General features: G+C 39.7%; 1 protein-coding gene across 3 annotated transcripts in view; it reads left to right on the top strand.

The window, feature by feature from the left end:
• EPHB6 (EPH receptor B6) overlaps window positions 1-15,402 on the top strand; it is a 66,136-nt gene that overhangs the window by 5,265 nt on the left and 45,469 nt on the right. For all 3 annotated transcript variants that reach the window (XM_030267833.4, XM_002195043.7, XM_072926176.1), the window contains exon 2: window positions 13,414-13,632. In XM_030267833.4, the coding sequence (XP_030123693.2) occupies window positions 13,539-13,632 (94 nt within the window). In that variant the 5' untranslated portion in view covers window positions 13,414-13,538. The remainder of the gene's footprint in view (window positions 1-13,413; window positions 13,633-15,402) is intronic.

The raw sequence follows: 15,402 nt of genomic DNA, 5'->3' as shown, positions 1-15,402 counted from the left end.
AGCAGTTACCACTGGCATCACTGTAGTATCAGGAATGGAATAGTTCTGTTGAGGAATGTTTGTTTCATTGCTAGTACAGAGAGTATCATAGTGGTCATCTTCTCGTCCAGTATCTAACCATGTTAGAAGTACATAAAGATGTTCTCACATGACGTGAACAAATTCTGGTGACTTGAGTGTAAATCAGCAGTGTTAAAATCTAGGGGATAGGTAGAAGCTTTGACAGAGGGAATTTTCTTAGTTTGCACGTGCCTTGTTCTGCTGGGACATGTATGTGGAGTCAGATGCTGAAGAGTAATTAGTCTTCATTTTGAGCCTCACTGTAGCTACCTTTTTGCTTGGGGCCCCAGGCTGAGCACCAGAAAGACATTTGGTGCAATAACGTAATGGGAATGATGCATGACTTGTGCTCCTTGTTTCAGTCAGAAGTCCTCTTAAGTCAGACTGCAAGAATGGTGTTGATGGTTGTGTGTTTCTCATGGGTAATTTTACCAGTCTTGAATTAGAAGAGGCTCTGGATGGTCTCAGAGAACTGCAGGTTCTTGGAAGAACTAAGGACATCTTTGGGCAGAAGATGGAGGGCCATGAAGGGAGGGCTGGAAAAGGCCAGGACGGGAGGTGAAGCACCTCTCCTGAACACAAGCTGAGAGACCTGGGATTGTTCAGACTGGGAAAGACTCTCGGGTGACATTATTGTGGCCTTCCAGTTCATAAGGGGGATATAAGAGCTGGAGAGGGACTTTTGGCAAGGACCTGTAAGCAATGCAATATGTGGGAAAGACTTCGGACTTGAAGGGTTAGTGTAGAGGAAGGAATTCTTTACTCAGAGAGTTGTGAGGCACTGGAACAGGTTGTCTGGCAAAGCTGTTGATGTCCCATCCCTGGAAGTGTTCAAGTCCAGTCTGGATGAGACTTGGAGCAACCTGGTCTAGTGGAAAGTGTCCTTGCCCATGGGAGGGGATTAGAATTGAATGGTCTTTAAGGTCCCCTCCAACCCAAACCATTCTGTGATTCTGTGAAATCAAATTAGTGACTAGATCCCTGTTAACTGAGAAGAATCACTTAAAAAATTATCTCCTAAATAGATTCTTTTGATTATGTCTAATGGGTGACCCTCCAAAAAATGTGTATGATGACAGAGTGTGAAGAAAGCAAATCAGTCTTTGGAAACAGAGTAAAAACAAATGTTAAATTCTTTAAAAGAATTAAGCTAAAACAGATTTTACTCTGTTTGATAAATTAGCACCTACTGGACAGTCCTAATTGAAAGGATCAGAGTAGGGTCTGTTGAATTGTACATTTTCTGCTTCTCTTGGCTGATAGTCTGTACCAGGCCAGTGTTGAAAAGAGTTGTGTATATGGAAATCAGAGTGGGAAGGAGAAACTTGCCCTAAATCCTTGGAAAGTTCTTTTAAAATTAGGTTTTAGATTTTTTGTTTAAAGGCTTAGCCTTCCCCTCTTCCACCCAGATCAGAGCATATCAGGCTGGCATTTTCTACTTCTTTTCTTTTGTGCCTCTGAGCCTGTGGTGTTGAAATTGGACAGTCCCTGACTTTATGGCACTAATGCAAATGCACAGAGACTATTTGTGTTTGACTGCGTGAACTTCGCTGCCACAGCACTGATGAAATGGGAGCTCAGTGAAGAGCAACAGAAGTGATTAGGTGACTATAGGGAATTTTTAAAACTCTATTAAAAAGCACTAGCTTACTGATGAGTGAAAAGGATTTGCTCTGGAGTAGTTAGGGTGACTAAAAGACTATTGACAGGATCCCAGGCAATGTGCTGGCCAGAGGGAGAAAACTGGCTCAAATTGCCCAAAGTAGATGGGTTTGGGGTCAGGATTAAGGTGTTATTTCTTCCAGCAAAGGTCCACACAGATTGCACAAAGTCATGGAAGCCCTGTTGCTAATGACATTTAAAAATATGACTAGGGAAGCTTAAAGAAATACACCAACAAAAATCCTGCAGTTGACAAGGGACTGTAGGCCAGATGTTGTCTAAATAAAGGTGCCCATCCCCCTAATTTCAGTTCTATTCTTACAGTTTTACCAACAGCTGGGGGAGGGTCTTACAGTTTTACCAACAGCTGGGGGAGGGACTACCTTCCTGACAGAAAATGTACCTTGGATCTGCTCTATTACGACCAAGACTGGTTGATATCCAAGGAAAGGAAGTGGTGTATTGTGTTCACTCCATTTTAAATGTAATCCTTTGGTTTTGAGGTTAGATGTGTATGTAACAAGAGCAGTGAGCCCCAGCATCCACACTGAAATATAAATAAGCCTTTGAGACACTGAGGAGGCAGGATGAACTCTGAGAATTATGTGTTGTCGCCTTCATCTCTGGCACGAAAAATAATACAAACATGCATTTGAAAGAGATGCTATGAGCCTGAAAAATCTTTCTACCGTAACCTGCTTGACCTTCCCTTTTCCTCTTAAGACTATTTCTGTTCTGCTGAAGTATTAGTGGCACATAATGTTCCCATTTCCTGAGGGTGGAAACATCGAACTGGAAATGCAGGATGGAGGAGGAGGGAAGGACCTGAGAACAAAATTGGCTGCTCTTCAGGCTCTGCCAGTGGCAAGTTCAAATTTTTGGTGGAGCTTTCTAACCCACTCTTGCTACACATGGGCTCCTTCTGATGCTTCATTGAACTCAGGTAATTGTTCCAAGCAGTCATTGCCATTCAGATCACCTCTTCTTTGCAGCCTTCATCTGACTTCTTTTCTTCAAGCTACTGCTTCTGCTTCAGTTCCCTCTCGATTGTCTTGTAGATGACATCCAATTTTGGGCAACCTGATTCCCAAAATCAAAGTTAAAACCTGGTCGAAGCCTTGAATCAGCATGAATCATTAGTGTTTTTCTCTAAATAAATATATAGATGTTGACAAAAGTTAAAAGGAACTTCGTGAAATATCTAGTGAGATGTTTCTGAAGTCCAACAGAACTTCTGTAGTGTCTGTTTTTGTTGCTTAGTTCAGTCATTTTGACAGTGAGACCAAGGCCCTAAGAGGAAAGACAGCTGAGTCTGAATGAATATTATAGACTTCAAGACTGGAGCTGAATACAGCAAAACTGGAGAAACCATCTATTTTCTCAAAGTCTTTCCAGAAGAAGTTCTAGGTCTCATAGTTCTTTCCTCTGTGTTCTCGAGAGGTTGCTGCCAAGGTAGCTCCCTAATTGCCTGTTGCTGCAGAGTGAATAACACCTCCTGCAAAAATGTCTGTAGACAGACTGTAGTAAGTGTTGGTGTGCACTTTTCAGAGTATGACCAGTGCAGTGCAGCGTTGTTTTGTGATGTTTTAGTACCTAACATGAATATGAGACTCAAACTAATGGTAGAACAGACAGAATTCCCGTCTAGGCAAACAGTGGTCATAAAAGAATGAAGGCTGTGTGGTAGAGCTCTTCTCTGAGCCATCTTCTCCCTCCCTCATAGCTTCCTAGTTTTGTGCATATATTTCCACATCAAACGCTCTAATTTACGTGCTGGAGCTAAAGCTTGTATATTGTACAGCCTGTTGGTGCAGTCAGCAAAACATAAGGGAATCAGCTTGACTGAATATAATTTTTTATTCTCACTACCATTCGGGGAATGCGTTATGCTACAGCCCTCTGTTGGGGCAACCTTATGAGTTCAAAATCTGGTATTTGTAATTCTGTGGGGTTATAACTAGATGGGAGGTGCCTGGTAATCATCTGCATGGAGTGAAGGTAGAAGAGTAAGTTTGGACAGCAAGGTCAAAGCTTGCTGTGAAAAAGTGAAAAAGTCAGTAAAGTGATTGTGCTTCAGTGCTTTTCTGCCTTGTTCTTTTACATAGGAACCTTCTTGCTTCTCTTAACAGGAATAAAAACAGTGATGATAAATAATGCTAGTAATTAAATAGTTTTAAAAGTAGCCTCTATCTGCAAATGCATGAAGCCAACAATTTGTGAACCAAGCTCTATGACAGCCCAAGGCTGTGAAACTGATTAAAATGGAAAAAAGTAGTTTTAATTAACCCTTAAATTATGAAGCACATTCTCTGAAAACCCAAGCTGCCTCATTGAAGCCAGACAGGAGGTTAATAAAAAGAGCTGCACTTAAATTGAGATGCTTTAATATTATTAATCCTTTCTGTAATCTGTTTTGAAATGACAGTTTCTCCCATGGAATGAAAGGCAATTTCAAAATGCTGGGAATTCCCATAGAAGAGGAACATTATCTTTTAACTGGCTGTCAAGTGCTGTCACTATATCCCAATAGACAACATAACCTTGGATACTGTGAATACGAATAACATGCAATTTCTGCTTATGCTAAATATTTCTTACTGTAAAACCCTCATGAAGTCAAAAGCAAAATTAGAGATGAAGACAGTAAGCATATTTTTCCAAAAAAAATGAAGTTCTTTACTGCAGCTGAAGAAAATATTAATCCTTACTAAAGGATTTTGCAAACTGGTCCACAATGAACAGCTTAAGAAAACTATTTTCAGCTTGTTCTTTTTTCCCCTCCATTGTATCTTTTGAATGTTTGTGCGTGGATCTTGGTTCATGTATTTGTAGGCATGCCATGTAAGGCTACATTCTTAAGTTACAATGGGAGAGAGCATTAGTATAAAACATCTCTTTTCTTGGACTTATTCATATCTCAGTGTTGCAAGCCACTCTCACTTTTGCTCCTGCTCAACCCTTCAGGCCCTTGATTTCTTTTCCAAGTCCTGAGAGTGCCTCTTAAGGCTGTTGTGCAGCTCTGTGTTTGGGTTGTCTGTGCAGATTTGCAGTTGCATTTGCAAACTTGGCCAGCAAATGTCGAGGTTATTTTTCTGATTTGTGGCATTGCTTGTCTGGCCATTGCAAACACTGTGCTTGGCTTCTTTACCACTTTCCACCCATCAGCAAACAGAACTTGGTATATAATAACTTTAATTTCACTTGAAAAAAAAAAGCATGATCAGCATTGCTGAGGAGATGAGGACATGATTTTAGGGACATTCTCTTTACGTCACTGTCATGGTTTCACCCCAGCTGGCAGCTGAGCAGCACACAGCTGCTCGCTTAGCCCCTACCCTCCCACCCCTCCCACTCCTCAGTGGGATGGGAAGGAGAATCAGAAAAAGGTAAAGGGCATGGGTTGAGATAACAACAATAAGAACATTTTAATAAATGGAATAAAATAACAACAATAATAATGGTGATGTTGTAGATGATGATGGAAAGGAAAGGGAGAGAGAGTCATAAACTGCAAAAACACAAGTGATGCTTGGTACAGTAATTCACCACCCACTGATGTATGCCCAGCACATCCCTGACCAGTGATCAACAGATCCTGGCCACCTCCCCTTTGTTTATGTACTGAGCATGACATTCCTTAGTGTGGAATAGCTCTTCAGCCTCTTCGGGTCAGCTCTTCCTGGCCATGCTCCCTCCCAGTTTCTTGTCCATCTCCTCACTGGAAGAGCATGGGAAATTGAAAAGTTCTTGATTTAGAGTAAGCTTTACTTAGCAACAACTAAAACATCTGTGTTATTAAGAGTATTCTCAATCCAAAACACAGCACTGTGCCAGCTCCTAAGAAGAAATTTAACCCCATCCCAGCCAAAACGAGGACAGTAAAACATTCTTTGTTTAATAACAATTTGTGAAAATGTGTTATTTCCCTTCCCCTTTTAAATGCTGAAATAGCAGGCATCTTTTTTCTTGTTTTCAGACATCTTCTGTTATAAAATTTCAGTGAATTTTGGGGTGTTTAAATAAACTTAAGTTATATCAGAGAAGGAAGTGTCAATTTTCAAAGAATTTTTAGTACCACAGATTACTTTCACCTAGAAGTTAATAATGTGGTGATCTTCAGGGATACTTGCGTCTAGTATTCGAAACTTAAAATTCTGTGCTTAGAATTTTGGAAATACAACATTGTACACAGTGCTTGACAAAGGTTTGCAGCTGTGCTGTAGAGTTTGTGAACTGCATATTTTTTTCCTCGCTAAAGCCTTATGTCTTCCTTTTGTACAAATAAAAGTATAATTGTTGAAGATAAATTATACTTGAAGTTGACAACATCATGTTTATTTCTACATTGATGAAAGTGCAGGGACCCATGCACAGTTGTACTGAGAAAAGTATCCTGAGGAATTAGAGTAAAATCAATAACAGGACAGTGAAACCATACCCAGTGGGTACAGTTGTCATCTTCTCTTTCCATCAAAGAAGATAAATGTGATGGACAGCTGTTAATCCATTTCTCCCTGTTTGCACAGTCTCCTTTATTTACAGTATGAAAATTCAAAGGGAGTAATTTCTGTATCACTTCAATTCCTGTTATGTTGTAGAAGATTTTCTATCAGGCAAGTAATGGATAACATAAATTAACAATTAAGTTCTTCACATTTTTCATTCTATAATGTTGTTAATATTCTAGAGCTGGGATTTTTCTTCCAGGTGTTAATGTTAGAAACTTGACTATAATTGCCAATGTTTCTTTGAAAATGATAAAAATCACTATAAAAATTGTCAGTGAAGTCAGATCTTGTGAGGTGGGAAGAAATTGTTTTCAGAAACTTAACTGTGTTTAATATGTATGTAATTCAAGTACATAATAGATGGAAGAAAGAATCTGTATCTTTAATTAGAATTTTTTTAATTGCTGTAGTTTCAAGAGATCAGTGTCCATCTTTGTTAGGCATAGCAAAACATGATGTGGAGGCATTGAGAAAGGCTCCAGGAACAGAGGGCAGCTGTGAATGAATTTTGCTTAGGAAGAAAGACTAGATTTACAAGCTAAGCTGTAAAGCTACTCTAGCCAAGGATATGTCATGGCAGACAAGAGAGATTTAAGGGAAAGCGCTGTAGTTATCTAAAGAGATGCTAACTTGGCCTCCTGTGTGGGTTGGGAGATGGCACAGAGGCTTGGAATGTCCCCAGATACCTCCGGGCTGCACCTAGGGGGTCATTGTGAGGGAGCTGTTCAGCTGTCCATAGCTCCCTTTTTTAATTAGTGAAGATTTTAGTTACCTGGTGAACATGATTCAGCTCAGTCCACTGACTGTAGAGGTCATTTGAGTGATTATGCTTCTAAGTTGGGCACCCTATTAGAGCCTCAAGGGTTTAATAAAAATTCATGAAAGTAAGAGTCTCTTTCTTCCCTTTAAGAACTATGGAAGTTCTTAATTTGAGTCCCACTAGGAAATGTATAATCTAAGCATGGAAGATCAGCTTCAGGACTCCTGATGTTTCCATGGTAAACAAGGAAATAAATGCCTTTCTTTGGAGAACATTCAGAATCAGCTTTTGGAGTATCATTGTATACTTAAGGGATCCCAAGAGATGCAGACACAACTCTATGTGGATAATCTGTAGGAAGCAAATGATCAAGCCAGCTAGAAGAAATATTTTATGAAGTATGCTCTTGAGGAAGTATTCCTTTAAACTTAGTTATACATTTCATCTAGAGCGTTTCTCTCAAAATTAAATGAATCAACTGAACAGACTGTAAAAAATCCACAAGGGTTTTTTCAACAAACTCTACTCTCGTCTCAGATATTTTCAAAGTAGTTTGGAGTCATTAAAAATAATCTCAATTAGTAACACAGGATAAAAGGATATACAGCAGCTATCAAAATGATCTATTCATTTAATCAGTCATTTTTCTGTGGTGCTTTATGTGCCCCAGTAATAGAATTTTTGAAGAAAACACATTAACTTCATTATATTAAAACCCTGAGCGATAAATTATGTGTTGCCCCCCACCCCCCCTTCACTTCCTGTTTGGGGCGTAGAAAGATTTCTATGAATAGCAGTTATTGTAATTATTGTCTAAGAAAGAAGGTAGGCAGTATTATGTCATGCTCAGGGTGCTGGACAGGCACTGAGTGACAGCTTTTCACAGCAGCATTGTGAAATTTATCCCAGTGAGATGCGTGACCACTGCTGCAAGGGCATCCCAGTGGCAAAGGAGCAATTATAGTAGGACAGGAGTGGGGCCAACAAAGGAGGGGGGGAGGCCTTTTGCTTGATGCGTAACACTATCATGATTCCCTACTGATCATGAATGAGAGGTATTAATTCCACTTTTTGTACTCTGCCTAAATGTGATGAATCAGTGCGCAGCACAAATTAATTGGAATAGTAGTTTATTGACTCTCCCAGATGTTGTGCTCATTTATCTTTTTAATGGTTCTTGCTGAGAGATAATATTAAGCTGATATGAGTCACAGTGCAAAATGTGCAGGAGGAGGACAGACTGTGTTTGCCAAGGTACAGCATTTTCTCTACCATGGAGAATTCTTGAGGTGCATTTATTTTGTACCCTAGATCCTTTGTGTGATGAAGAAGTATGAACAAATACAGGGAAAATTTGTGGAATCAAGTGTAGTAGAGGGCAGGTAGACCCATGTAATGATTTCTACTTTGAAATAGGCCTAGAGGAGTCAGTTAACAATGAATGAGGAAGAAGCATTGTTCCAGTGGGAGGAAACAAGATGATTTGGAAAAGTTCTTGGAACAGATAAGAAGAATTGAAAGCATAAAAAAATTGGCACTGTTATGATTTCAGCTTCTATTAGTAGAACAATATAAAATACATAAAATACTTTGTTGCACAAGGATAGACATCTTTCCAAATGTGTTAGAAGTTCAAAACAGGGATTGGATTAATTCCTAAAGAGATACTAAAGTGAATTAAAGGGGGGATATTGTCTAGTAATCTTTGTCTTCCATTTGTGGATACCGGAGGAAGAGGAGGGAAGTGGGTCACATACAGGTCAGGCTTGCAAGTTATCTGCCTGTAGCACCTCTTCCTGGCACTGGAGACACAGAAAAACTTGGCTTAGGAGGACATTAATCTGCTTCTGCATTTTCTTGTGTGTTGAATTGTAGAACTCAAAGAAACAGCTATATTCAGGCCCTCATATTTTCTCCAGAAAGCTTGTGCAGTACCTGAACAATCCTAGCTTTTTTCTTAATCCAAAATGCGTGCCTGAATTCCTCCTGTGGAAGCCACACAGATGCATGGTTCAGATGAGTGGGTAATGCTATTTGATGTCAGGCTCTGCAAGTGGTATCTGTCAGAGGGAAATAGGGTCACTGTACTTTACTTTCTGATCTGTGACTGCATGTTGTCTGTGGAGTAAGTTAGAACGTGCTTCAGTGAAGGTCTGTCCAAAGTTTTATGGTTGGAGTCAAAAGGTTTAGAAAAGGAGGGGTTTTGTTCAAAGCTTAGGTCCACAAGAACCTGTGGCCAGCACAGAATTAACACAGCTCATCTAGCTGTCACTGTTTCTGATTAGTCTCAGAGTGCCATGCAAACCCCAGAAGAATAAAAAAGCAGTCCATTCTAAAGAGACCCCTCTTTGGTTTGTCACTTGCATGACCACCTGCATCAAGACTTCAGACATACATCATCGAGGTGCTCTAAAATAAGTGACTGCACAAACCTTGGAGCAAACCTGCTTCCTTTCAAACAAAAAACCCACATACACTGATGGAAGGGAATTCTTGATTAATGCTGACCTGTTTAGCAGCACTGGTGCCCTGTGGCCCTTCAGGTGTCATCACTGACAATGCTTGAACTTTGAGGGAATCCTTTATTTGCATAAAGAAGTTGCTGCAGAGCTGCTGGCTGCATGAAATGCTTTGCCACAGCTTGGGTGCAGCATGGGCAGACAGCAGCGCTCTTTGTGACAGAAATCTCACAAGCACAGGACTGTACTACTGTCAGTTGTTTTAGCACATGTGGGAGCACTGTCACTATCTCTTCTGTAGCACTGAGCATCATTTGCCTGGAGATGGTACTGAAGTGTTCCCACTTCAAGACTGAGTTCAGAAAAAGTGAGAAATTACAGCACCGGCCCTGTCTGGTGAGAGTAAACAGGACTTAAACAGTGCCAGTCAAGCCAGGCATGCCGTTTCACATTCAAGGCTTTCCAGCTGAAATAGCTTGTGTTTTCAGTCTTGGGTAGAATAAGCTTTGAGGTGCTTGGCAAGAGCTGACTCTCTTCTGTTGAGATAGAAAAGAGAAGAGAGCAAAGGAAATTCTGACTACATATAAGGAAGAAAAAAAATCCCCAGTAAAAAAAAAAAAAGAAAATTACCTAGTTCAGCACTGCTACAAAAGCCCAAAAAACCTTGAGGAATCTCCATCCTTGGTGATGTTCAAAACTCACCTTGACAAACTTCCCAAAGAACTCTATTCCCTTGCTGGTTGTTCAGCTAAGAAACCAGGGTTCTTGAAAATAGTGGTGGTGATTGTATTTATCTCTTCAACTGGGATCTCAAACATAAATTTTGGTAATCTAGGTACCACAGTGATGGTGCCAAAGTAAACAGTCATGATAGCTTTGGTGAGTAATGTAAGGAGACAACCCAGAAACTTCTGTCTCCCATTTCTTGAAGTTTAGTATTACAGTAAAAATAATATAGGAGTGGTCTTTTCTGACTGCTTGGGATCTTCACAGTTTTATAGGGTTGAATCATTAAAAGACATTTTGATCCTCGTGAACTGTCACTTCTGAGATGCTTTAAAATTTTCAGGACTTCCAAGGAGATAGAAATCATTCCATTAGCTAAGGAAATAGATACCTAAAAATAGGTTGTCATAAGAGGATTGACAGCTGGTATATGAGTGGCAAGTTCATGTACTTGGAGGAGAGAGAGGGAGAGAAGGGGTATTTAAGGAAGTGTATTGAAGGATCCTGTGCACAGAGGATGTATTGCTTTGCATTTGGATTTGGAGGAGCATGGGGAATAGTGGATTCCATAGCAAACAGAAGTAATCTTGCTGAAAGCAGTTTTGGAACAAGTAACTAGCTGAGGCGGCCATGGAAAGGTGCTTGTGTGGACAAGAGAAGAGGGTGGTTTGAAAGTTGGGATGGTTTGAGGTTTCTGTTTACGTAGTTTGGTGTAGGGTAGAAGTAGTAGGAGAACTGAAGAATGAAAGATGAGCGTCTTTGGGTGTAGGCAGATTCTGTACACATCAAGTGCTAGGGGGAAGGGCAGGGCAGTGGTTAGCAATTTAGGGGCTTGGTACTCTTTAATTCACAGAGGCTAGTGCTTCCCTCCTACTCTTCCTTAAATGCTTCCATAATGTTCTCTCTATCCTTCATTGTGGAGTAAGCATTTTTCATTGAGGTGTGGAAGAGGCAGAATAAAAACTTTTAAAAACTCAGAAACTTTAAAAAAATTACCTTTTTTTATCTACTAAATCACAACCATCTTTTTGGTTTAGCCACAGTTTATTTTAGGGAAAATAACTGCCAGTTTAATCCAGACAAAAGCTGCATGATTCCCCTTGAAGAGCAATGTAACTTTGGTGGGATACAGGGGAAGCCAGGATAAGACAAACAGATGTAAGAGAGATGTGCCGGTGAGGAGGGCAGCAGAAGAACAATTGGTTTCCTTGGAGCCAGAAGTTGTTTTGTGTCTGGTTTTGTGTATGAGGGGTTTTTTAGTTATATCTGTTTTGTGGTAATTTCGATGCTTTGGTGTGAGATCCAGCAGCTGAAGTGTTTGGGTTGTGTTTTCTGCTCTGTGACTCCGAAGTTACGTGACATGAGAATATCTGAATTTTGAGCTGTTTTCAAGCCTTCTGCAGATAAATGAGTTCACATTGACTGAAATGAAAGTATTCTTCAGTTTGTTTGACCTCTGTTTCTGCATTTGTTTGCCTTCATTATGAATGCTAAAAAGTCCCCATCTCTTAGGACTTCACAGGTCTAATAAAAAACTTATAAATATTATAATATTATAGATTGATTGGCAGTACAAATGATGAGTATTTATGTCTCTGTATAGAGGTGTCTTGCAGGCTTGATTTTGTTGTACCCAGTCGTAGTTTTGGTGGCTTAGGCAGCAGTCTTTTCTCCTGTTCCAGGAGACTGCTCTTGTGTGCTTGGGTAATTGTTTCTGTAAAGAAGGACTTTCTGACTTTTCACCCTGAAATTTTCTCCTTTTTGCAGTTGCATCCAGTGATGTTTTTATTCTGTAATGTGTTGTGTTGTATACATGCTTCATAAAGTAATAAGCAGTACCTGTATCCATCCTCACATTTAATCTTAATTTTTTCTCAGTAATATTTAATTATTTTTTCTCTTTCCACAGAAGTCATGAATCAATTTTTTTGCCTCTTGCTGAGATTCCTTTAGTTTCCTTACATTTTAGTGATGCCCAGAATGCCTTTGGTTCATCTGTCTTGGGTGCTATAGGTTCTCACTGGAAGCAGCTGAAGAGAGAACTGTTCCATCCTGCCCAAATTTCTCTCCCTCTCCAGTAAAGCAAATCTAATTGCACTCCGCTGCCTTTTCGCATACTCCCCAGGCTGCTTTTTCCTCTGCTATACCCAGCTTGCTCAAATCCCATACAGCAAGGTTTTCAGATAATTGCACTGAGGCTGCCCCTTTTAATTACAACTCTTCCCCCCTCCTCCCCTCTTTCAGCCAAGTTATTGAGCCATTTTTGTATATTGCCTGAGACATTTCTCTTTCTACTTAGCTACGCTTCACTGTCTCACTGAAGACATTGGAGCATTTTCAATGCTCTGCTCAAAGAGCACCTGAAGAAACAAAACATACTGTTTTTTTGCATGCAACCTACATATTACTGTGATATTTCTCTGGTGGGCTGAGAATTGGACAGATGGAGCTAGAATTACCTTGCTTAGCAAAATTGTTATGCTGTATTGATCTAATGCAGGGCTGGATTAGGCTACATGCTGCTCCCTTACTGTAAGATAAGCTTTTATGTCAGGTTCTTTATGGTGGTGGTAGAGTTTTGTTTGGATTTTTTCCCACTTAAGATAATAAACTTGGACTTGTGTGCTTTTTATGATTGTAATGCAGGCTCCCTATTTGACCTTAAATATCGCAACGTTTGTGTCCTCACATACAACATATCAATGGGAAAAATACTGTCCAATTTATTAGTGTTGTGCAGTCATATGCTTGAAGGGACAAATGCCTGCATCTGAAATGCAGTTACAAGTGTGTCAGCTGTGCAAATTTGTGTTGGCAAAAACTCTCCTGTCATGGCTACTGCCCTGCAGAGTCCTTAAAAGGCAAAGTGTAAACTACAGGAGACAGAATTTGAAAAGCATACAGGGAAAATGGAATGGACACCTTCCAAGAAATGTTGCCAAAGACGCAGAAAGGATCAGGACTTCAGTAATAGTACAGCCTATACTGTAGTAGAGATTAATGTTGATTTGGGAACCACACCGTCACTGATGCCACGAAAGTCTCAAAATCTTTGTGTACTGGCAGTGCAAAAAAACACCTGTGAGTGACTGAAGTCTTGAGGGGTGGGTATATGGAATATACTCCTTTTTACCCATATCTTGGAAGTAGTAAATGATGGAATGGGTGTATAAAAACTGTCAGTTTCATGTTAGAGTGACCTGATTTCTGTTTCTACCTTCTATTTTTTCTTAAACAGTATTTCTCTGCGAAGACCTCTGTGCTTTAATTTGGGAAGATATTAAAACACTCCAAGAAATCTCAGACCATTTCAAGGGAGTGGTGTGTGCTTGTTGAAGATGGTGGCATTTACAGAGAATCTTCATGGATTCTAATGCTGGCATCAGTGCAAGAAGAGTGTCGGGAATGGGTTGGCTCTGGATGGTCTTCTTCTTTCATCTAGTCACCTCATTAGAAGGTAAGAACAGATGTTTCACATCAGCTTTAAAGAGTTTTCTGTAGAGGTTAAAAAAAAAAGAAAAGTGTGCTCTCCAGTATGCTTATATCCTAGTCCAGATGAGCACTGAGCACATGTCTTTCTGTTTGATGGTCGATCACTATCTCTTGGGATTTAAAAAGTTATTAGTATTGTTTCTGTTGGGAGAGGCAAACCCTCTTATGAAGGATCATTAGTGAGCATTACTACTAACTATCTCAGAAGTGACTGCCTCAAATAAGAGATTTTTTTTTTTTCACCAGGAGTAAGCTTCTTGTTTATATACTTGGTGTGTATTTGATTCTTGTTATTTCTGTTCTTGCACCATGTTTGCTTTGTAAAACAATCCCTGGACATTTATACTGTTTGAGAAGACAGCACCCAGTGGCCTGAAATCAAGAGTTTTTGTCTCACCTCTGAGAAACTTGCCTCAATAGATATGGAGAGAATGTTTTGCATTAACAAGAAGAGGCAGTTCACATTCAGCTAGCAGAGAGAGGAGGGAGGAAGCACTGGAGGCAGGGTAGGGAGAAGGTAGGCAGGGGAAAAGAGGTGCCAAGAAAATGGTAGAAGAAATAATAGATGATAGAAGGGAGGGTGATGAGAGCAGGAGATAAGATGGGAGCTATGGAAGAGAGTTAGAGAAGGGCAGAGGTACTGTAAACAGTCCCCTTGTTTGTTCCAAGAATATCCTTGCAGCTACATGTGCTCAGTGAACTGCACTGCTTTGTGATGAATGTTCATCTCTTGCATTTCTGAAAGCAAGGAAAGACCTAGAGGAAAGGAGAGGAGAGTAGTGTGAGATCTAATAAAAAGAGGAAAGCTTGTTAAAGCATCCCTTCTTTTAATAGGAGGGGAATATAGTGTGTGTGCGAAGTTCAGAGACTAAATAATTGATGCAAGATTATAATACAAATTATTAAATCTCTGAAATTCTGTGAATTACTGATTTTAAAATTGCATTAAAAATTACTGTGTAATTCCTTGTGTAACTGGTAGAGAAACTGAGACAGAAAAGGGGGGGAAATGTAAATTCTCTTGGCAAATATGAAGTAACTGAGTGATGCCTGTACAAATGAACATTTTTTAAATTCAGTGCTCAGTCCTGAAAGTTTGTAAAGATAAAAAGAGTTTAGAAAGTACTGTGTGATACACCTTCACAGATCACACAGTTGACCTGTCTGGATTAAAATAGGACAGTAAAATTATGCCTATGGAGAGGAAACAGTAAAGGTGTCCATGAGCCAAACTTCAACTTTCATTCAGGGTCAGGGGAGTCAGCATCTTCATTGTGACTGTACTGTATGGTCCTAAGTTTGCACTTTAAAGCTGATTTGCATCTCAGAGGTAAGTATTTTTGTTGTGGTTAAAAGTCAAATAAAAATTATATGGTAAGGGAGGAAAGTCTGATGATAACTACGTAGAAAACTTTGCTTTAGTGAGAGTTGTCCATAAGGAAGAAAAAAGGCCCATGGCTTGTTTGTTGACTCATTATTCTACAGAGAAGAAACTTGAAATTCAGGTTTCAGATTTAAGTTGAAAAATATAGGGAATATCCAGTGTGGTCTTTAGTTTTTGTAGAGCTTCTTAGAAGTTTTAGATGCTGTTTAAAATACATTTCACCTCCAACTAAAGATAATTGACTGAGTAGAAAAATCAGTCAATCAATTCTTTCTAGTGTTTCTCAGCCATTTGAGTTAGATTTAAAGTCTGAATATAAATCACGTTTTGTCTCAAATTAAATGTTGTTCA

Source organism: Taeniopygia guttata, chromosome 1 (assembly GCF_048771995.1).
Source record: "Taeniopygia guttata chromosome 1, bTaeGut7.mat, whole genome shotgun sequence".
NCBI classification, from domain to species: Eukaryota; Metazoa; Chordata; class Aves; order Passeriformes; family Estrildidae; genus Taeniopygia; species Taeniopygia guttata.
The sequence above is the reverse complement of the archived record's forward strand: the minus strand, read 5'-3'. Positions and strand labels throughout refer to the sequence as shown.